General features: G+C 38.8%; 1 protein-coding gene across 1 annotated transcript in view; it reads right to left on the bottom strand.

Annotated features, from left to right (window-relative positions):
• Positions 1–5,289: 5,289 nt before the first annotated feature.
• LOC146005218 (FGFR1 oncogene partner 2 homolog) overlaps positions 5,290–22,891 on the bottom strand; it is a 32,357-nt gene continuing 14,755 nt past the window's right edge. The window contains exons 5-6 of the mRNA XM_083144292.1: positions 12,702–12,827; positions 5,290–9,736 (exon numbers count right to left, since the gene is read on the bottom strand). Of these exons, the coding sequence (XP_083000418.1) occupies positions 9,620–9,736; positions 12,702–12,827 (243 nt within the window). The 3' untranslated portion in view covers positions 5,290–9,619. The remainder of the gene's footprint in view (positions 9,737–12,701; positions 12,828–22,891) is intronic.

Genomic DNA, 22,891 nt, shown 5'->3' on the forward strand with positions numbered 1-22,891 from the left:
CTTTGTTACATTGGAATCTCTTTTTTTTTTTTAATTTACCAGAGTATATCTGAAATATGTCCAACCATATCCCCACACCCTGACAACGAAAAATGCAACAGATAGAGGTCGAAGTCCTGGCTGATTTTCATAACTTCCCCTTCATATCTACAAAAGGTCTGTGGACTCCTACTTTCCTCGCTTAAACGTCCTGTCATAACATCTTTTTCCTCCACCCCTTTTGTTTACAACTGCAGCGAGTTTCTCGGACATCAAGATGAAATTTTTGAAAGTTGCAATTTCCAGCACTGTAAAGTATATAACTCCTTGCCTTTAAGGGTGACCCCTTCACACCCAAATGTCAACTTCACGGCCAGTATAATCTTCCCATCAGGCTAGTGTTGTGTACTGTCCTTACGTATTTGTGATTGTCTCTTCATATATCTTAACCACTATTCATCCTCATCTTCAAAATTAGCCAAAACTGGCAGAAAAGGGAACTAAAATAAACTAAATCAATCAATCTTGCTTTTAAGGGGGAAACATATATTGAGGAGTATTGCAATACAACTTACACTGAACTCATGGAAATGATAGTGCACAAAACAGTAGCACGTAAGAAAAGCACACTTACCCACAGTTTGTGCCTGGGAAAAAAAGCAAATATACCTGCTGCACCTCAACCTCTCCAAGTAAATTTATTAAGTTTTGTAAATTTAAAGTCTACCACCATGAAACAGCTGATTTAACTCAAATACAATACAAGATCAGTTAGTGGACGTATCTGCTTTGTGAATTCCAGTTTAAAAGTGCTTAATTTTGGCGCAGCTATTTGTAACTTGCTCCTAAACCATTCGAGTACAGAATGAAATGAGCTTGTAGTTCTAGTTATTCCCTAAAACAGTTCTTTTCCTTATTCTATAAAACTGAGTCTGTCTGTCTGTCTGTATCTCTCTCTCTCTCTCTCTCACACACACACACACACACAAAAAAAAAAAGCAAAGCTTGTCACTTTGAATGCCATAAGTAGAGCCTGGAAGTTCAGGCATTTATTTTCGTTAAAATAGGCAGGCAAAAAGGCATTTATAATGTGGAAAATAGGCACTAAAAATGGGAAAAAAGGCAAATTAAACTGAAAAAGGGACATTTGAAAGTCACTTACTTTTATCTATAATGTCTGGCAAAATGTTAATGAAGCATACATAAAACAAGCAAATGTAGCTGGACTCATTTCGATAACAGCATTTTCACCTTTTAGAATATCACAAATTGTTTTCAATTGTTTCAAGTCATAATTTGCACTCACTACCCATTTGCACTTTTCCACAACAGCTGACCCCTTTTCTCCTGACACTTCCATCATCTGCTGCATAGATTCCTCGAAGATTTTCATGGATGCTACAAGAGTCTCACCTCTTTTTTCTAGCTTTGTAATTGTCTCTGGCAATGCACCATAATGTGCAAAAATAAACGACAGTTCATTCTTCAGTTCTGAATAGCACAGGAGTTTTTTCACTTCACGAATTGAAGCTGCTTCATTTTCTGGAAGAGCATCGATCACCTCACTGATTTTTTGAAGGTGGTTAGCATAATATATAGCTGCTGATATCCAGGTTCCCCATCTCGTCAAGACTGGTTGCGTGAGAAGAAATGACGACGCATGTTGGTTCCATAGTTCATATGATGACGTTGGCTATTCAGCGTCCCATAGCGTCAGTACTTTCATCTGTTTAAATCCAAACCTTCTTTCCACCAACTTCAGCACGAATTCTTTGCAAAGCTTCTTCGTAGCAGATGCTTAAATATGTTTTCTGCAACGTAGATTCCGACGGCACCGTTTCTTTAGTGAATTTCTCCAGGAATTTCCTCAGTGACTTGTTTTCCACTTTCCAGAAAGGTATCCCTGCTTCCATGAAAACTTTGCACAGTTCAAGAGAAAACTGAGATTGCCTGTTGGATGAAGTGCCCACTGTTGAAATTAGGGATATCTTCTTCTGTCCAACCTTTTTGGCAACTGCAGATTTAGGTTTTGCTATTGACACATGCTGAGATATAAAGTATTTTTTCTCATGGTTGAATGTTTTTTCACATATCTTGCAGAGAAGAATAGTACCATCTGTCAAAAATGTGCTTTCACCAAATTCATGCATGTAACCATGTAACTTACCACTTAATAGCACACTAAATTTCGGCATGATGACAACTACACGATCCTTTCCTTCCAAAGTGCAGAACTAAACTAAAGATAGAGAACTTGATTTTGGAATCCATGCAAAGGCCCTTGGGCATTAGTGCTGTTTCTTGTCAATAACCTCCTGACACGGATGCTGGACGTGATGACGTAATTGTGCAGGTGTTCTGCAACAGGTTTTCAGCAGTCAATCATTCACAAGGACATGTTAATGGAAAGGCAATATTTTAACTCAGCATGAAATACTATTTTTTTTAAACACACTTTTCTCCTTCAGCAATGTTGAAACATACCTGAGTTCAATATTACTTAAATAAGGCGAAAATTATTCACATAATAAACGGAAGAAAAATAAATGCCAACAACGTATTTTGGGAGAAAAATAATTTATTTACACATTTTTTTTTAAAAAAATGTTCAAATTTCATTGAAAAAGGCAAAAAAGGCATAATTAAAAATAGGCAGTGGGGTCCCAAATAGGCAAAATAGGCAAAATGAAAAGGCTTCTAAAACATTCGAAACAACATAAAAAACGTATATCCGGAAAAATTTTATCAATATATGCAGTAGATAAAAAGAGGCATTTTGCCAAACTTCCGGGCTCTAGCCATAAGTATCAATGCTTAATGGCATCTAACAGCTGTAAAAATTTAATCTCAGATTCTTGAAGTATACAGGGTGGTCCAAAAGTGCGGAACAGGCTGAATAAAACCGAAATGCATGTGTTATTGAAATTTTATATGTGTACATGTAGTTTGGGGAATGGGGGGGGGGAACTTACCGAACTGCTTTTGAAATATGGTCGCCATCTTGGATAAATCACTTTTTTAAATGGGAACCTAGGCATGGGACACATAAAATTACACAGGAAAAAGCTCACAAACACGATGGTAGCATTCATTTTTCCAAAACTTTATTCATGTTTATGCTACATGTTGTTAAAGAAGTGTTTTCAACGGTTTTCCTCATTGTTGCAGGATGATAGAGGATATGCTCAATGTGTCCACCATTGTTGGGCAAAGTCATATTGAGTCCACCCATTCCTGATGGACTTTCGATAAGATGTCAGGTGTGATGCTTGCTCAGCACACGACAATTCTGTCTTTCAAATGTTCCATAGCACGAATTTTTACGGAATAAACCAGTGATTTCACGAGGCCCCACATAAAAATTGAGGCGTCAGGTCCAGCGAGCGTGGTGGCCATTCCACAGGCACCTTGTGACCTATCCACCAATTGGGGGAAACTGGATGTTCAGTTAGTCCCTAACATGGTGACCAAAATCCAGGGGAGTGCCGTCAATGAAGAAAGCTCCATGAAATTTGCAGAAGCTCAAACTAGAGCTCCGTTATCGTAAAACGGCGATTTTCATGAATCTTGTCATTGATTTTTGCGACCAGTTCATCTGTCACAATGCTCGGTCGCCCACTTCGGTCTTCATCGTGAACGTTTGTGTGGCCATCTTTTAACATGAGGTACCAACGGCTCACTCCACTTTCACTAATCATATCTTTACCGTAAACTTCAACCAGTTGTTGATGAATGTCAATCGGTTTAGTGTCTTTCGCCAACAAAAATCGTATGACCGGCCTCACTTCACAACTGGCGGGATTTTTAATCGAAGCACTCATCTTAACAATGTATTATGAACAGAACAGAAGCGACATGAACTTCACACATCCACAGCTGGATGTGCACTGAACGGGCGGAAGTCCCTGCACAAAATGGTGGTGCTCACCCCACCCCTAGCAGCACCCTGCCGAAACATAGGTGACTTTCTGGATAGCCCTCGTACAACATGATAGAAGCTTGAACTTAGTTCATTCCCGGATCGTAGGTCAAATCTGATCTCCAGTTAGTCATGTTTATACAACCGTCCCTTTAACAATTATGTGTCCAGGGGGAAATGTCAAATTTTCAAAATTCCCCATAAATTACATCTAAAAATGTGCAATTCCATTTTTTTTAAATTTTTTTTTTACAAAACTGGGGAAGAAGCATTACATGTACTCAAAGAGTGGTCTTTTTGTTATGCTTCCCTCCAAATGTGGTTCATCCACCATTCAAAGCAAAATGCCAGAAATATTTTTGTTAGCTGGCAACACTACCACTCATATACATTATTATATTTCCTCATGATGTATCGGCCTATTTCAAGGAGGCTTTGCATTGTTGTAGGTTTGGAGTGAAGACAATGGTTTATAATATACAGTGGAACACTAACTCACTCACTCTCTAGCCTTAAACCCGAAGGTTCATGGCTGCAGCAACACAGGCCTTCCATCTTTCCCTATCTTAAGCAAGATCTATATACTCTTTTTCCATCCCTACCGATTTCCCTTAGGTCCATCTCAACGTTGACCCTCCATCTTCGTCTTGGCCTTCCTACAGGTCTCTTACCATCAGGTTTCCAAACAAGAATCCTGTAAACTCCTCTTTCCTCTCCCATTTGTGCCACATGGCCTGCTTACCTAAGTCTTCTTGATTTAATTATTCTAATAATATCTGGACATGAATACAAATTATGTATTTCTAAATTATGTAACCTTCTCCACTCACCTGTCTCCTCATCCCTTTTAGGTCCAAAGATTTTCCTAAGGATCTTATTTTCAAATACTCTCAATTTATGTTCCTCTTTCAATGTAAGGGACCAAGTTTCACACCCATATAATACTACAGGCAAAATTACTGTTTTGTATATTTTAACTTTTAGTTACTTAGATATTAAACGAGAAGACAAAAGTTTATGAAGAGAGAAGTAACATGCATTTCCTGAATTAAGCCTACTTTTTATTTCCTCTTTAATATAATTTTCATTTGTTAATATTACTCCTAAGTATTTGAATTTGGAGACTGGTTCAAACGAGTTGTTATCAATAATTAGATTTTGATTATTACCTAATGTGGAACACACATTATACATTCAACCTTAATGGTTCCCACATAACAAAATGTTATAAAAAATTTCTCAATTTTACATTTTCCTGCATTTTAAGTTTTTTCAACTTGGTCCCTTGAAAAACGTAAAATCGAAGTTCCACTGTATATATGTATATAGGGTGTGTGTTTTATACCTGTAACATTGTGTGGTAAACTTTAAAATAAAAATCCATATTTAGAACATACATATATTATTAAATATAAATATTATGGTACATATATACAGCTCTCATTCACCTTAAATATACAGGCAGTAGTAGTAAATATAAATATCAGGAGAATAACAGAGTAAAAACATGCCGAATACAAAGTGAATAGCCCTACACAAATATCTTATGTAACAATGCAATTCTATCTTAATCACAGAATACTGATAACTGAGGAAAAAATGTATAAAAGTATTTTTGTTAATAAAAAGTGTGTAACAGATCTATTTGGTTTTAAAAATTCTACTTTTTGTCTCAAGCTGTTGATGCTGACAATGCACAAGATTTCCACAAAATGAATCTCATCAGATCTCTGATGTAGAATTTTTACTATCATATTGCACAATGAAATAATACCTTGTGTCATGTGTCAAATCATAACATAATATTAAGTGATTGAGTAAAGGGTGTGCTAATCATTGATTTACAATAAAATTTGGCTGGTCATGGAAATGAAGAAATATGTCCATTTAATTATATCAACTGGCTTATACTGTAAAGTCTTGGATACAAAATAACTTTGTTTTTCACTTAAAGAAATGAACCACTCTAGATCACCAGGCAGTACCGATGTTTGAAAAAACTCTGAATAAAAAATTGGAGAACCAAACTGCACTGATTAGTCTGGAAAAGCCATTTGCTGCATGTGTATGATAAATGGTACAGTGTAAGTGACAAGCTACATAATCGCAACAAAATGAAACATTATAGTTTCATTCTCAAGTAGCATGTCATTTTGGTGTGAGACCTTCCTTATGCATATATCACATTCATAGATGGAAACTAAATGCTACCATGTTTGTGTGTGGGCATAGGGGACAGAGTGAGATAATGTTTTTGTAAAATTGAGTTAATGTTGGGACAATCAAGATAATATGGCTGTTGCTTTGTATTATGGTAATAATTGTAAAGATATGCCAGCAAAATGCAGCCTTGCACATGACCTTCTAGTTCCTCCTTCAATTTCATATTTATCCTATTTATTGCAATTAATTTAAAGTAGGGAAGAACTGCCAAATATGCATTACTACTGTACTAATTGTTAGATGTTTGTTGTGCATGTAAACTTCTGAAATCACAGTTATATTTAAAGTTGTGTGTGTGTGTTTTTACGTCCACTTTATGCACAGAAAGGCTAATCGGGACTCGGCCTACTTTTTGAAGTGGAATGCAAACCGCTATGTAGCTCCACTGGGTATCAAACCCTGGACCTCTTGATTACAAGGCAACAATGTAAAGTTGTGTGGTGAAATACGTATATTACATTACAGTAAGAATTAGAAGAGGTAAGAAATTCTAGTTAAAAAATAAAATGCTCAAATGGTGAAACCAATGTCAGATAGATACATGTGCCCAAGCTATCAATCGAACTTACCATATTTATGCATGTATGGGCCACACTTTTCTAAACCAAATTTGTCTGAAGAAAAAAAATTGAGTGAAGTTTACATTGGAGTCATACTTCATTTTTAAAACAATTTACTAGCACTATGTACACTGTAAAATGTCACTGTAGGAGTCGCTCTGGCACTCACCCACCCTGGGGATTAAAGCACCATGATAGCATGGTGTTCATCACATCACCTGCACGGCAAAGATCGAGAATGGGTGTGCTTCCCTCAACACACGCACACACCGTAGTGCACAGTATACGGCAAAACAAAGGGGATACTTTACCTTTATGTATCTTGTAAACACCTATACAAACATAAATATGGTAGTTATGGCCAACAATATTGCTTGCCCAGTCCAGTTGCATGAATGATGAAACTAGTCCCTTTTAACTATTCTTTTGTTGTTTCATATTGTGTGGTCAAATACATTTCCTTATTTAAAAATAATGCACAGTAAGATAAATAACAACGAATAAAACTTAGGAGTAAAAAGTAGATGTATGGTGAATTTGTTGACCTTCTGGATGTTCATCTCTCAGTTTTAAAGTAAAATTGCAACATGTTCAGCACAATAGGCGGTAGGTGTTATAATAAATGTTGTGGCATTTTGGCATCCTAGCTTTTAAGATCTTTATATTGTTGATTGTGATACAAATTCTCTCCAATTTGTACTCATTTATATGTGCCAGTATATGGAAATACTATACAAAATGCATAAGAGGCATGTACTGTGGTTCCTCCTTTTTCAAATATCTATACATAAAAAATTTACAGTTTTTGTTCGACTGGGACAATTAAATGTGTGAGTAGGATAATGGGGTTCCAATTGTAAGGTAGCAGTCTATAAGAGTTTGACTAGGATATTTAAGGCTAGAATACAGTTGAACTTTTATCTCAAAACCTGTACTATAATAATGGAAGATTTTGAAAAGAATCAATAGATTTAAGTAAAATTTTTGGTAGATAGACAACATTCAATGAAAATTAAATGCTAAAAGTAAAGATATTTTCTTCTCAATTTTACACATCATGGTATGCGACTAACAGATTGCATAATTTACTGTGAAGCACACCATGCCAAACCTTTCTCAGATTTCTGTTATATTGAGTCTGAGGATGGGGAGAAAAGCACTGGATCTTGATAAAATTTACAAAGAATGCAGTTTAGAGATTACATTAAATGACTATTCCCTTTTTGTCTGACCAAGTACTAAATGTGAACAAGCAAGTTCACTGCAAGTTGATTTACAAAAAACAGAATATGCCAGGTATTTCCAAGCAATATTTTAATCCATTTACATCAGATCTGAACATACAAATATTTACAACTTTCTTACTTGATCTTATGAACTGAAGACTACAATTGGTACACGCTGTAAGTGTCACAATAATTCAAACACAGTTTTCCATGTTAAACTGTGAAATGTGCCATGCTTTATAATGTGGTAAACGTGAAATGTAGCTCAGTAGTTCAAAGGGCATGTAAAGAGGTCACTAGTGCACGTTCTTACGGGCTGATGTGCGGAACGATGCAATTTCCCAACATATTCACGTTTGGCACTTACAACGTATACCACTTTTAGTCCTCAACTGTTTCCAATAAAATGCACATATTATATTTTTAAAAAATTAATATATCAGTACTAAATTCCCTGAAATTGGTGAGTAAAAAGTAAAAATTTAAAGTACCTTTTTGCAGCAGCCATTAAGAATGCTATAACTTGAAAAACTTATTTTGTAACTAAAATTGCACAAGTTTACAACAATGCTAAAATCAACATGAAAAAAAACCACATTCTTATCAACCGTAGAGAGCACAACCCATATAAAAAATGTAATGCATCTTATATGCTTTTTATTACAATTAGTTTTGTGTATTTTTTTTTTGTTTTCCAAGTGTTAGCCAAAAAACTAACTGCTAATCAATGTAACAACAGTTTTTCAACACTTTGAAATAAAATACCATACTTGGAAGTACATATTTTCATCATAATATTATTTCATTCAGCTTCATGTGTGATGCCTTGTGCAATTACTAGTAAAAGCAACACCATTCTGCATGATTCATGAACAATTTTCATGAACCTTTACAATTCTTTATGCAGTAATTTTTAGAAGCCTCTCCAGTAGCAGAAATTTCTTTACTGACTAGGTTTTTGTAATTGTAGGCAAGACATTGAAAGGAACTTTATTAAATGTATTATATCTGAATATATTTACAGAGGCAATTTTTAGCCCTGTATTAACTCCCGTCAATGACTGAAAAATTATATATACATATTAAAGTTTGAATGAGTTATGCACTAGAAACTGATTGGTCTGATCTTACTGAAATGGCATGATAAATTTAAAATTGCTACCAAATATCACTTCAACAAATTTATATAGTTATTTTGACATCAATTTCTACAATATATGTATCATTCAATGAAGGATGTCATTAGATTTCCAAACACTACCCACAACATGGACACTCACAATAATCAAAATGGGTTTTCAAACATGTACACATTATTGACAGAGTAGCTTCCATCAGAACTCACCAAATCAGTCAAAGCACACAAAACGTTTCCCTTAGCTACTAAACTGTACGCCAGTATACAACACACTGTACATGTACACAAAAACTCTCTCATTACAATTATGGAAATTTATAGTGTTAAGGAGAATGTATTAACTTTCCTCTCAAGATATAAAAGTCATTATATAAACCACCAGTATTTATAGTTGTTCGTTGGTTCCCATTTTTTTTAAAGTAGGAAAATATGAACTATTTTTCTTTTATTGCAAAAGTCAAGAAATTTATACAAACTCTCATAGTTAGTGCATATGTTAACACTGCAGTGGTGAAATTAAATTATTGGTTTTGTCCTCTCGATTTCAGATGCATGTGACAAGTTTTTATGTTTGTCATGAACCATCCTCGGCTAACTCTGTCTGTACTTCTTTATCTTCAGTGTTGCCACTAACAAGAGATTTTCTTGAGGAGCCATTCTTGCAGGAAATTTCAAGCAGTTCCCTCAAACCCTGTGCCAAATAATCAATAAATGAATTTGTGCATCAAATATTGACTGAAATATGAAAAGAAGTCTTATGGATTATCATTAAAAATGTACATTACTACCACATCATTACTTGACAGTGCTGATGTATCAGAATAGTACGAGTAGTAGTTCTAGTTGATATGCCAATAAATTTGTTTTCTGTTTATATTTCAACTGTTACATGCAACATATTTGTTCTGCTTTTACTAATTGTCAACAAAGATAATACATTAATTATAAATAATTACTATGATGTCACAGAATAATTGAGGATTACTAAATTAGTTGACATGATATACTATCTAGAGCTTCAAACACATATGCATGCGATTCGAGTATTTGAGGAGCATACAACCAAACAATGACATGTGTGCTTTTGCAGAAAAAAGGACTTCCTGTAAAAAAATCACGAAGAAATGTTTTTTCACTGTGAAAAGCATGTCATGTAATGGTGCACATTTTCATTCAGGGATGCTTGAAAGTACAGCACCTTGAATAACGTAGTGTGGAAAACGACCCAACAAAATGGTTCCCGAGATGATGACAACATAGATGGCAGTGTGATCCGTACAGGTGCTAATTTTGTTATGAAAGTAATGCGGCTTAGTTAGTTTTTGGAATATATTGTGTAGATTTGTTTGTCTTGAAAGGCAGGAAGTAAATTGGTGGAAACAGTTGTATTTGTGGAGTGATTTGCAGTCACGAAATGGCATTAATTTACACAGAAAAGTAACATAAATACGTTTTATGTGCAACACAACACGAGCAGCAACATAGCAATGTGAGGCTGGACGTCAAATGTTGGATTGTGTACACAAGTTTATTTTTGTATGCTAATTAAATCGAAATAGTGTCATGAAGGAGAAAAAATGTTTCGTGGCGTACATATTATGAAGTCATTTTCCCGAAATGCAGATATTCGAAAGAATTTAATTTCACATTCCATCGAGTTCAAGTAGCGGTTAGGATGTACCTTGTCATCTCTATCAACAAATTGCTTTACATTCGTGTCGATTGGTAAGTAGAACATTGGTGTTAAGGACTGTGCATTTTTACTCATGACTTGGCTGTAAAATGTCTACCTTGTTCTTGATGAAAATAAACCGCAAATTAACATAAGTCGACCGTTGTATTTCTTAATTTTTTATTTATTTCATTGAATTGGTGTTTTAATTTTTTTATGGGAGAGCATATATGAATGATTTACCGGCAGTGCAATTACATTTAACATCGTATGATCATATAATAATAGCATAAATTCCTAAAACTACGTTCTTGGATATATAATGAAGTCAATTACAGTTTGCAAAAGCAAACTATTTGTATAACTATGTTCTTATTGTTGTTCTTGTTCTGAATTTTATATTGCACTTTTTTGAATTCGAAAAAAATAATTAAAAATAAATAAAACCATGAAAACCAACAATATTTTCATCATAAAAGTGGACTGTATAATATTTTTTTGTAATGAAGGGTTCTGGTCTTGATCCCTGATAGGAAGGAATGCTTGTACTTTAAAGATGCAAAGGTTGCCTTGATAATATTGTCAAGATTGTCGCCTTATCATCCAGATATTGTTGATTTAATTGCTGCTTGAAGGTGAGATTTTAACCAAATTGTTATACACCTACAAGGAAGTACACAGATATATAAATATATTAGTTTCCTGCAAACTATATGGATACCAGTTACACGCTATGCTGGCTGGTCTATTAAATTGGAGTGACACCAGGTGGTGAAGCTAGCTTGCAAGCTATTTTCACCAGATTTTTAAACCGCGCATGTACATGATCTTCAACCTGGCCTACTACATGTATGTGTGCATTCTTTAGTTGTTGATGCACGCTATTATCAAGCTTGAAATGGAGTTTATTTATTTTCAAATGGACGATAAGTACATTTTCTGTGCACATTAGTGCTGGTAATGTAGCATTACATAAGTATAGAGGGGTATTACATTCCTAAATGCTTTCGTTATTAGGTTAAGGGCTGTTAGCATTAAAACATTAAAATTATTTTTGTAAATACTTCCCAACACCTGATCATGTAATTTCTGGTCTTCAGTACCTGATCATGTACTTTCTGGTCTTCAGTACTTCTGCTATTCTCACCACCTAGTGAAAATAGTCGCGGCCTTAATATATGAATGGCTTATTGCAGAAAGGGACCTGAGTCACATTTTTTAGGTATCTGAGTTAATGGTATTTTTTGATTTTCTTAGTTACAGACACATCTTTTAGTGCAGAAAGGATGTCACTCACACGAGGCTATAGCCAAGAAAATGCACAGTGGAAAGTGTACTTTAATGCAGAAAGGTACCTGAGTCACTGTGTGCGAATGCCATGCACCTGTACAGACACCAGCGCCTCTAGTGGTATCATTTCTGAGTGGAACCTGCCAGAGGCCAGAACCGTCCGTTTTCCACACTACGTTATTCAAGGCACTGTACTTGAAAGCTACCAAAGCTACTGACCTGATCGTCCTATTGGGATTGCATACAAGCAAATACATGGAGGGTGGAGATGAAATGAGCTGACAAAACAGATAACAACAGTGTAGAAAATAGGGTGTTCTCATGCATTTTCATTTGAATTTCTGAAAAGTGTGCTTATGGTGAATACCCAGAGAAATGACCGAGGTTCACAAAACGTAGCAGAAAATGCCTGTCCTTGCAAAAATCTATCCAAACTCCTGTGCTGTACATTTTCAAGACCCTGATAAACAAATGAATATCGTCTGAAATTATGTAAAGAAATATTACATGTGTTCAGGTTCATATCTCACATTTACTTTTTATAGCCATTTATGACCTACTTACTGACTTTCCCTCATATATTTATATAAATTGAATGAAACTGAGGTACCCCAGTTCATAATTATATTATGGTAACACATTTTGTTTCTTAAATAAGAAGTGACACAACAGGTACTAATAGATGCAATCTTACCTTGTTCTCCGTTGCAAGCCTAGACAAAAGCTCCTCCTCTTTGTTATTGGTATTTTCATCCAACTGGATGGCTTTGTTCATTACTTGCGCCATTTCACATATTTTATCAGATTGCTCCCGCATTAGCTAGGAAAAACATAATCATCTTATTTTTCGTATAAAGTACTAAGGCAACAAACGTGAATTATGTAAATTAGGATTCACTCAACAAGTCTTTTTCATCAACATACCTAAACTAAATTGTGAAAGAATGTCATATCATTACTGGAAAAAGAGAAGATCCACCTTAAAATGAATTAGGAAGTAACAATTATAAGCATTTAAGAATACCAATGCAAGAAGCTCCCTTTATCAACAAAAAATTACTTTGGTTCACCTAATAGACAGATCAAAGATACAGAGAAAAATTAGTGAGAGGGAGAATACAGATAAAGTGTTCATGTGTGTGAAACTTAAATATCTTCATTTATACCTGCCCACCTCAATTTATGAATATATGTATGCCGTCAAACTGCTCACATTTTTTTTTCATCAACATTTGAAGTGATTCACCACCAAGGCAGCAGAGAAAATTGTGGATGCTTTTAAGTTTTTGTTCACTTAATGCATAGATAGGCTAATTGAAACTGGACATACACTTTAAATTATGAAAAAAAACCTGCTAGGTGCCTCCACTGGGTATAAAACCTCAGTAGACAGAAGTGTGCATGCGCCAACTTGACTTCTTCACTGTCAAAAATAGAGGTGATGGCAGCAATCACACACCTCAAATTATAAAGACTGAAAATTATGCACTTTTGTTACAAGTCGCACATCTTCGCTCGCACATAGTCCTGGGGATAGAAATATGGCGTAGATGCACATTAGAGCTTAAGTTTTCATTTTTATGAAGAAATTATTTGTACTCACTTGTGGAGTGTAATATGTAGAGTAAACTTGAAACTTGCAATCTTGTGTGGTGCAATGACTAACAATCTTCAAAATAGTTGTTACAAGTAGAAATATGGAGGTATGCTCCCTGCCATGATGGTATCTCCCCCCCCCCTCCCTTTGAATTTTTTGGCTTCAAGTTGACCCATGTTAAAAGACATTGTATCTAAAGATATCTGTTTGGCGGTTACGTAGAGACAGGTAATTAACTCTGATAAACTTACTTTTCATTTTTCCGCGTAAATTTCTGATCGATTTTGCCACCCGTCTGGTGGCTTCGTCAGGCATGTACAGAGTTAATTACCATGTTAAAAGGTTTACGTTACCGGTCTGATACTGGAGATCTGTGGAAGCAAAGCCCGTACCCAAGGGGGGGGGGGGGGCATGGCCCTCCCCTTGAGCCACGAAGAATTTTAATTTGAATGTATAAAAACTTTCAAAAATTACGTTGATGGTTTTTCAAATTTTGCATGAATTTCTATTTTGTCCTTGCACAAATGAATAGATTGTTTGTGGACAGAGGCACGCTCTAGAGGTCTGCAGTCTGCAATATTGAACTATTTTAGTTCTATAACCATTGATGCAAGGCTATCCAAACATTTCGCCTCGACTCGGTCACAAATGTTTTACATAATTAGAATAGAGGCGAATTTTCTATACTCTTTACATTATGGGAGAACGGTTCCTCAATGACTGCAATACAAACTAACCATATAAGGATCATTTGGCTCTCCACCCGCACTGCAAGATCTGTGATCCCATTTTACCACCACTGAGCAGAAGGATAAGAAACTTTGTTTTCTTTGTCCAACATCCCGGGTTTTCTGCAACTGATGTCCATTCTGCCACTCAATGGCTTAGGGTTAATTAATATAATGTAAATACATGAATCCACTTCACAGCAGAATCGTAGCTAGACTTTTGGGGCAAAAAAATGTCTGAAGTACTTTTAACATATTTTGTTATTTGTCAAAAACACTTAAGAAATTAAGTACATTATTATTTACAAAATTCTGTCAATCAGAATTGGTTTTACTGCAACTTTTCTTCTTTTCTACTTGTAATTGTCTTGAACTTAATTACACAGTGGTGTGACCTTACAACAGACAACTTTGAGTGTGCAGAAGACATCAAGGCCAAACAATTCGATGCTACAAACCGTTGATAATGGAATTTTCTATCCCACATATATACATCCCCATTTAATAGCTTCTTGGTTGCCACTGGCATTTATTTTTTCTGTTGAATAAGATTCTAAAAGCGAAAATACACCATAGAAACAATATTACGCCAGAAGAGAGACTGCCAGGGTGAAGTCACTTAGCCATTCCCTTCAGATAATTTATTTACAGTGTTCGCACTGACTCTGAAGTTCTGGACAACTGGAGGAGTCAGAAAACAAGGTTAGGACTGAGATCATTGGAAACAAACGTTTTTTTAAAAAAAACTTCCAAAACATGGAAAACTTAAATGATTTTTGCTTGGAAGAATTTGTAACCGGAAACACATTTAGTTTTATTTTCCCAATGATCTTCCTTTTTCGGTAATATTGCTTATAAAAAGGTTCTTTCATTTTATTTTCAAAAATGTTCAACAAATGTGATTCATTTGATTAACTTACAAAGTTGAAGTGAAACTCTTATTTTCTAGCATGTTAAATCATTACACAGTTATGTAAAATACCTAGAAAACTCGGGGACTTTGCTAAGTGGGTGTGAACCCTTATCTATCAACCCCATACACATATGCTGCTTTTCATAGGCTATTTGAATTGTTTGCATTATGCACACAAGTAGTCTACCCGTATCATATATATATATATATTTTGCTCTCTGACAGAAACAAATGTCAGTGTCAACTGCAAATATTTGTCACGAGGTTGCATACATATAGGTTAGAAAATGCTGTTCTTCAACATTTCGTAACAAAATGAACAAATTTCTCTACCCAACCTCTCTTATACAACCCCCCCCCCATATATATATATATATATATATATATATATATATATATATATATAATGGATAAAAGCAAGGAGGGCCAAAAGGGCTAAGTAAAAATCAAAGAAGGTAAAAGGAAACACTCACCGGACAGTAGAAAAATTCAAAATTTTCGCTAATTTCATAGCATCATCCGTGTGAGGAGAAATAGACGGAACCGGAAGTTGGGGCCCTGCAGAGTTGCCAGGTCCCCATCGAAGAAGAAGCGGTGCGTAGAACGAAAAAAACACTGTTTCGTCACCAGGCTCGTCGTAAACTGTGTGTGTAGGATGACTTGGGAGGGGGGCGGGAGGGTGGGTGAGGGTTGGGCATTAAGGCTCGTCGTAAACTGTGTGCGTAGGATGAATTGGGAGGGGGGGCAGGAGGGGGGGTGAGGGTTGGGCATTACTGGGTGGCCTTGTTCAGGCCAGGTGGAGTGGTTGCACTCATGGCCGATATATAGGCCCTCTCCCATCTTTTGCGAACAGAGGTGTTGGCTGGTTGGGGTAGGAGATGGAAGATCGCTACCCGGAAGCAGTCATTGAAACTGATGTTGTGGTGGTTGGTGTGGACAGCGACAGTGAAGTCCAGGTTGTGGGTGGAGGAGCGGTGGTTATTGATGCGGAGGTTGAGGGCCGTTGATGTTTCCCCCAGGTAAAAATCACCACAGATGTTGCAGGTGAGGATGTAGATAAGGTTTGAGGCATGGCAGGTCCCTTTGGGATGGAGGGTAAATTTGCCAGTGGCTGTGTGCACCTGGAGGGTGTGAGAAGTGATGAGGATGGGGCAGGTCTTGCACCTGGGGCGGTTGCATTTATGGGCAGGGGGGGTGTTGGATGTGTGGTGAAGGAGTGTTGTGGACCAGGATGTTTTGGAGGTTGGGGGGGCGTTTGAAAACTACTCTGGGTTTGTCGGGAAATATGTTTTTGGTTTCGGGATCACTGTGGAGAATTGGGAGAAGAGAGTGCAGTGTGTGCCTGATTTTGTTGAGGTGGGGATGGTATTGGGTGATGAGTGCAGGTGGGTTGGTGGCAGCAGGTTTCTTGGTGGTGGTGGTATGTGAGGCAGCTCGCGATATTTGCTTGGTGACCAGGATGGAGGGATATCCACGGTTAACCAGGGCCTGGTGTAGGCGGAGGTTATAATTCTGGCGGGAGGTGGGTGAAGTGTTCAGGCGCTGTCCCCTGAGGGCCAGAGAGAATGGAATTGCTTTTTTGGTGTGGAACGGGTGGGAGCTGGAGAAGTGTAGGTATTGCATGTGGTTGGTGGGTTTTATGTGGATGGAGGTAGTCAGGTGTCCTCCCTCGATGTGCACGTCCACATCCAGGAAGGTGATCTGGTTGGGGGAGTGGGTCCAGGTGAATTTGAGGGAATGGAAGTGGTTAAGTTGGTCCAGGAAAGCTGACAAGGATGGTTCTCCATGTGTCCAGAGCATGAAGATGTCGTCGATGAAGCGGAGCCAGAGGAGGGGTTGGAGGGGTTGGGTAGCCAAAAACTCTTGCTCAAGTTTGCCCATGAAGAGGTTTGCATAGGATGGGGCCATTCTGGTACCCATGGCTGTACCTCGGATCTGTAGGAAATTTTGGTTTTCAAAGGTGAAGTTGTTACAAGTGAGGACAAGGTGGGCTAGGTGGGTCAGGAAGTTGGTGCTGGGGTTGTGAGGTTTGGGTCTGCTATTGAGATAGAATTCTGTGGAGCGGAGGCCATGGGAGTGAGGTATGTTGGTGTAGAGGGTAGTGACATCAATGGTGGCAAGGATGGTATTTGGGGGCAATGGTGGGAGGGTACTGATTTTCTGGAGGAAGTGGTTGGTGTCACGGAGGTAGGAGGGCAGAGCTTTCACAAGAGGCTGGAGATGGGAGTGAACAAAGGCTGAGATTCGTTCTGTAGGTGAGTTGTAGCTGGGCAAACTTGAGCAAGAGTTTTTGGCTACCCAACCCCTCCAACCCCTCCTCTGGCTCCGCTTCATCGACGACATCTTCATGCTCTGGACACATGGAGAACCATCCTTGTCAGCTTTCCTGGACCAACTTAACCACTTCCATTCCCTCAAATTCACCTGGACCCACTCCCCCAACCAGATCACCTTCCTGGATGTGGACGTGCACATCGAGGGAGGACACCTGACTACCTCCATCCACATAAAACCCACCAACCACATGCAATACCTACACTTCTCCAGCTCCCACCCGTTCCACACCAAAAAAGCAATTCCATTCTCTCTGGCCCTCAGGGGACAGCGCCTTGAACACTTCACCCACCTCCCGCCAGAATTATAACCTCCGCCTACACCAGGCCCTGGTTAACCGTGGATATCCCTCCATCCTGGTCACCAAGCAAATATCGCGAGCTGCCTCACATACCACCACCACCAAGAAACCTGCTGCCACCAACCCACCTGCACTCATCACCCAATACCATCCCCACCTCAACAAAATCAGGCACACACTGCACTCTCTTCTCCCAATTCTCCACAGTGATCCCGAAACCAAAAACATATTTCCCGACAAACCCAGAGTAGTTTTCAAACGCCCCCCCAACCTCCAAAACATCCTGGTCCACAACACTCCTTCACCACACATCCAACACCCCCCTGCCCATAAATGCAACCGACCCAGGTGCAAGACCTGTCCCATCCTCATCACTTCTCACACCCTCCAGGTGCACACGGCCACTGGCAAATTTACCCTCCATCCCAAAGGGACCTGCCATGCCTCAAACCTTATCTACATCCTCACCTGCAACATCTGTGATTTTTACCTGGGGGAAACATCAACGGCCCTCAACCTCCGCATCAATAACCACCGCTCCTCCACCCGCAACCTGGACTTCACTGTCGCCGTCCACACCAACCACCACAACATCAGTTTCAACGACTGCTTCCGGGTAGCGATCATCCATTTCCTACCCCAACCAGCCAACACCTCTGTTCGCAAAAGATGGGAGAGGGCCTATATATCGGCCATGAGTGCAACCACTCCACCTGGCCTGAACAAGGCCACCCAGTAATGCCCAACCCTCACCCACCCTCCCGCCCCCCCTCCCAATTCATCCTACACACACAGTTTACGACGAGCCTTAATGCCCAACCCTCACCCACCCTCCCGCCCCCCCTCCCAAGTCATCCTACACACTCACAGTTTACGACGAGCCTGGTGACGAAACAGTGTTTTTTTCGTTCTACGCACCGCTTCTTCTTCGATGGGGACCTGGCAACTCTGCAGGGCCCCAAATTCCGGTTCCGTCTATTTCTCCTCACACCGATGATGCTATGAAATTGGCGAAAATTTTGAATTTTTCTACTGTCCGGTGAGTGTTTCCTTTTACCTTCTTTGATTTATATATATATATATATATATATATATATATATATATATATATATATAAAGTATGGAGCTTTTGTACTCCATATTTTATACCTACTGTGAAAATGAGGTCATGACCTCGAAATATCAAACTTTTCTTCAATTGTGGTAAGTGTTTACTGTCTCCTATGCCATTTTTATATACAGGGTGTCCATAAAGTCTCACCCCATCCTGGGTATTGTGAGAACGGCTGTAAATAGGAAGAAATGGTGAAACATGTATTCCATGATGTTCAGGGGCAAAAGTTTTGAGGCCAACCATTCCCTACCGGGACCCCCACAAGGGGGTAGGCTGGGGTCGACTCATTTTTTTCAAATAGCAAGGGGGTCGAAGAATATGTCCTTTGAAAGGTCTTATCATAACAACAATAATACAGCAAATCCGGGGTCTCTACGTAGCTCCAATTGACAATGGTGTGAAATCAAATGTGGAACATGACCAGCATTGGATAGGATTCCAACTCCTACAGTAGTAATCCTAGACAACAGTGGGAACTGGAAAAATGTTCCTACACTGTAGCATGATTTGGAGATATCCTAGCAGTGTCTACAAATATGTAACCCCCCCCCCCCCAAGAGATGGCAAGCGTCCGTATACAAAACCACATATCATCGTGCCCCCTGAGATTGCTATCAGGAGGACAAGGACCCACATGCACAATCACAATTCAAGTCAAATGGTGAAGGAGGCACCTAGTTACATGTACAATGTCAACCACTAAAAGTCAAATTGAGTTTACCTACTATTTACAGAAGATGTTCGAAATGAGCCCCATTCACTTGTTTCGAGGAGAATGCAGACAGAGTATTGAACCAGACCAAGTAATCAGTGTTACTACCGCGATGAAGATTCAACAGGACCATTCTGCTTGTGTTCTCGTAAGCAAACAGACCGGACCGCAGAAGTTCGAAGTGACTTTGAAATACTGGACGTAGAAGAGTTGTAGTGTCGTACACACTGTGTTCTACTAACGTGTTTCCTGTATCTTCCGTTACTGTAGTTCTGTTTGTGTGTGTGTATTGGTGGTTAAGGTATTTGCAACGACGAGAAAAATGAAGGGTGCCGGAAGGGCACGATCTGGCGCAGACAAAGTGGAAATTATCTTTATTTTCGGTGAATGTGGCAGAAACTACCGTGCCACTGCTAGACGATTTAACGAATTGTATCCCCAACGCCCTAGTATTGACCATAAGTATGTTTCAGACATTGTGAAAAAATTCCGTGAAATGCAAAGCGTCAATGACAGATAATATCCAGGACGACCTCACATCGATGAGGCAACAGTGTTGGAAGTTATACGACGCGTGACTGTAAACCCTGAAACGTCTCTCAGACAAATAGACGAAGCAAGTAACATTCCATGGAGTTCTATCAGTAAGGTGTTAAAATTACACAAATTTCATCCTTACAAAATGCAGTTAAGGCGAGGAGGGACAATTTCCCCTAGGTTTTTCTCGCTGGGGCAGCTGCTGATCACTGTTGCCAACTTCGCCCTTTTGGAGCCAGAATTGGCTCTTTCGTGCACTCGTTTGACTGTGAACTGCCCCACTATGATGCCACCAACTTTTGCCATGAGTGTACATTTTGCACATGACATGATATTCGTATAGCTATAGGCTGCGTCACCCACCTCTTCTTTCCTCCCCATGCATTTTTATATATAGCGCTGTGGCTAAGATGAAGATAACAATTTTGTTATCTGGGAACCCTTTATTTTCGATTTTATATTAACATCATTGGATTATTGAGATGGGTGATGCCACCAAATCTAGGCGGTGAAAACTAAGAATAAATTGCCATCACTTTAAAGCTAACGGTAATAGTAGCACCCCTACCCCTCTGACAACTAAAATTACCCTAGTAGGCACTTTATGCAGCCTTCGTTAATCTAGCTCCTTGAAAGTCCTCTTTAGCTATATTAATGGTGACATTGAGCTCTATTATGCACATCAGGTTTGGCAACACTGCCAGGATGGCCGTAGGAGGCAAGGAGAAATGCACTAGGCTTATGGGACCATTATTTTATTCGTTCTCTCGGGAATATCAAACATCCGATGACGTAGAAAAGTACATGGACGGGAAAAGAACACGTTGAACTATGTCATAGTAGTAGGAAAAGTCGAAACTCCCATTTGATGAGCTGTAACTTGAAGTTGAAGTTGATGTCCCATAAGGAATACATGGGATTCGGTAAATACTAATTCATCATATTTTTCAAAAATCATATAAGGCTTAATAATCAACTTAGGAAACCGCTTCCACTTGCCACATGGGGAGAAATTCATACTCTTCATTTCTGGTGGAGATCTTTTTAGTAGCATTGCTCATTCCGACGATATTGGAATAAATGCATGCCTGGTGCGTAATTGTCCCTCTTCGCCTTAAAGCAAGAACTAGGAGGAGATGATTTCGATAGACGAATTGAGTTTTGCGAAATTATGTGCGACAGGATTGCTAACAACGAGAACTTCTTACACAACATCAGTTTCAGTGACAAAAGTTCTCTTTTCCTAAATGGCTGTGTTAATAAACACAATGTTCGGGTATGGGCAGATGTTAATCCCCATGTTGTGAGGGAAGGCCATACGCAAAGACCTGAGAAGGTTAATGTGTGGGCAGGTATTTTAGGAAACCACATAATTGGACCCTTATTTCTTAATGGCAATTTAAATGGTAATCTGTACCTGCAAATTCTACGTGACACAGTAGATCCCTTGGTAACGAACCTTGTAGAAAACTCAGTCGATGTCAACGGTGTGCCTGAATTTGATGCGGACAATATCGTTTTTCAGCAAGCTGGATGTCCTGCACACTACAACCGGGACATGTAGGAGTACTTGAACGAACATTATCCCAATAGGTGGATAGGCCATCGTAGTACCATCGAATGTCCCGCGAGATGGCCTGATTTGTCTCCAAACGATTTTTTCCTTTGGGGACACCTTAAATCTGTTGTGTACATAACAGAACCTGGTAGTCTTGCTGATCTCCAACAAAGAATAATAGCAGCCTGTAGAGACATTTCAGCAGACACGTTCAGCAAAGTTCGACGTGCATATCATACTCGTCTGTTGTACAGCCAAGAAGTGAATGGGGCTCATTTCTATAATTAGTAGGTAAGCTCAATTTGACTTTTAGTGGTGTATGTATTGTAACATCTTGTAAACCACCCCCCATTTGACTCCAGTTGACATTGTACATGTAACTACGTGCCTCCTTCACCATTTGACTTGAGTTGTGATTGTGCATGTCGGTCCTTGTCCTCCTGATAGCAATCTCAGGGGGCACGATGATATGCAGTTTTGTGTATGGACGCTTGCCATCTCTTGGGGGGGGGGGGGGGTACGTATTTGTAGACACTGCTAGGGTATTTCCAAATCATGCTACAGTGTAGGAACATTTTTCCAGTTCACACTGTTGTCTAGGATTACTACTGTAGGAGTTGGAGTCCTGTCCAATGCTGGTCATGTTCCACATTTGATTTCACGCCACTGTCAATTGGAGCTACGTAGAGACCCCGGATTTGCTGTATTATTGTTGTTATGATAAGACCTTTCAAAGGACATATTCTTCGACTCCCCTTGCTATTTGAAAAAATTGAGTCGACCCCAGCCTACCCCCTTGTGGAGGGCCCGGGTAGGGAATGGTTGGCCTCAAAACGTTTTCCCCTGAACATCATGGAATACGTGTTTCACCACTTCTTCCTATTTACAGCCGTACTCACAATACCCAGGGTGGGGTGAGACTTTATGGACAGCCTGTATATATGTACTGCTGGACAAAAAAAAACAGACACCTTAATATTTGACATATGAATTGCAATTACTTGTGAATTACGCTCTCAGTTAAGTATTGAACAATTGAACATTCTTTATTGAACATTTTCCATACTTTTCCCGTTGCTTATTTATTTAT

This window comes from Lepisma saccharinum, chromosome 1 (assembly GCF_977018435.1).
Source record: "Lepisma saccharinum chromosome 1, izLepSacc3.1, whole genome shotgun sequence".
Lineage (NCBI taxonomy): Eukaryota > Metazoa > Arthropoda > Insecta > Zygentoma > Lepismatidae > Lepisma > Lepisma saccharinum.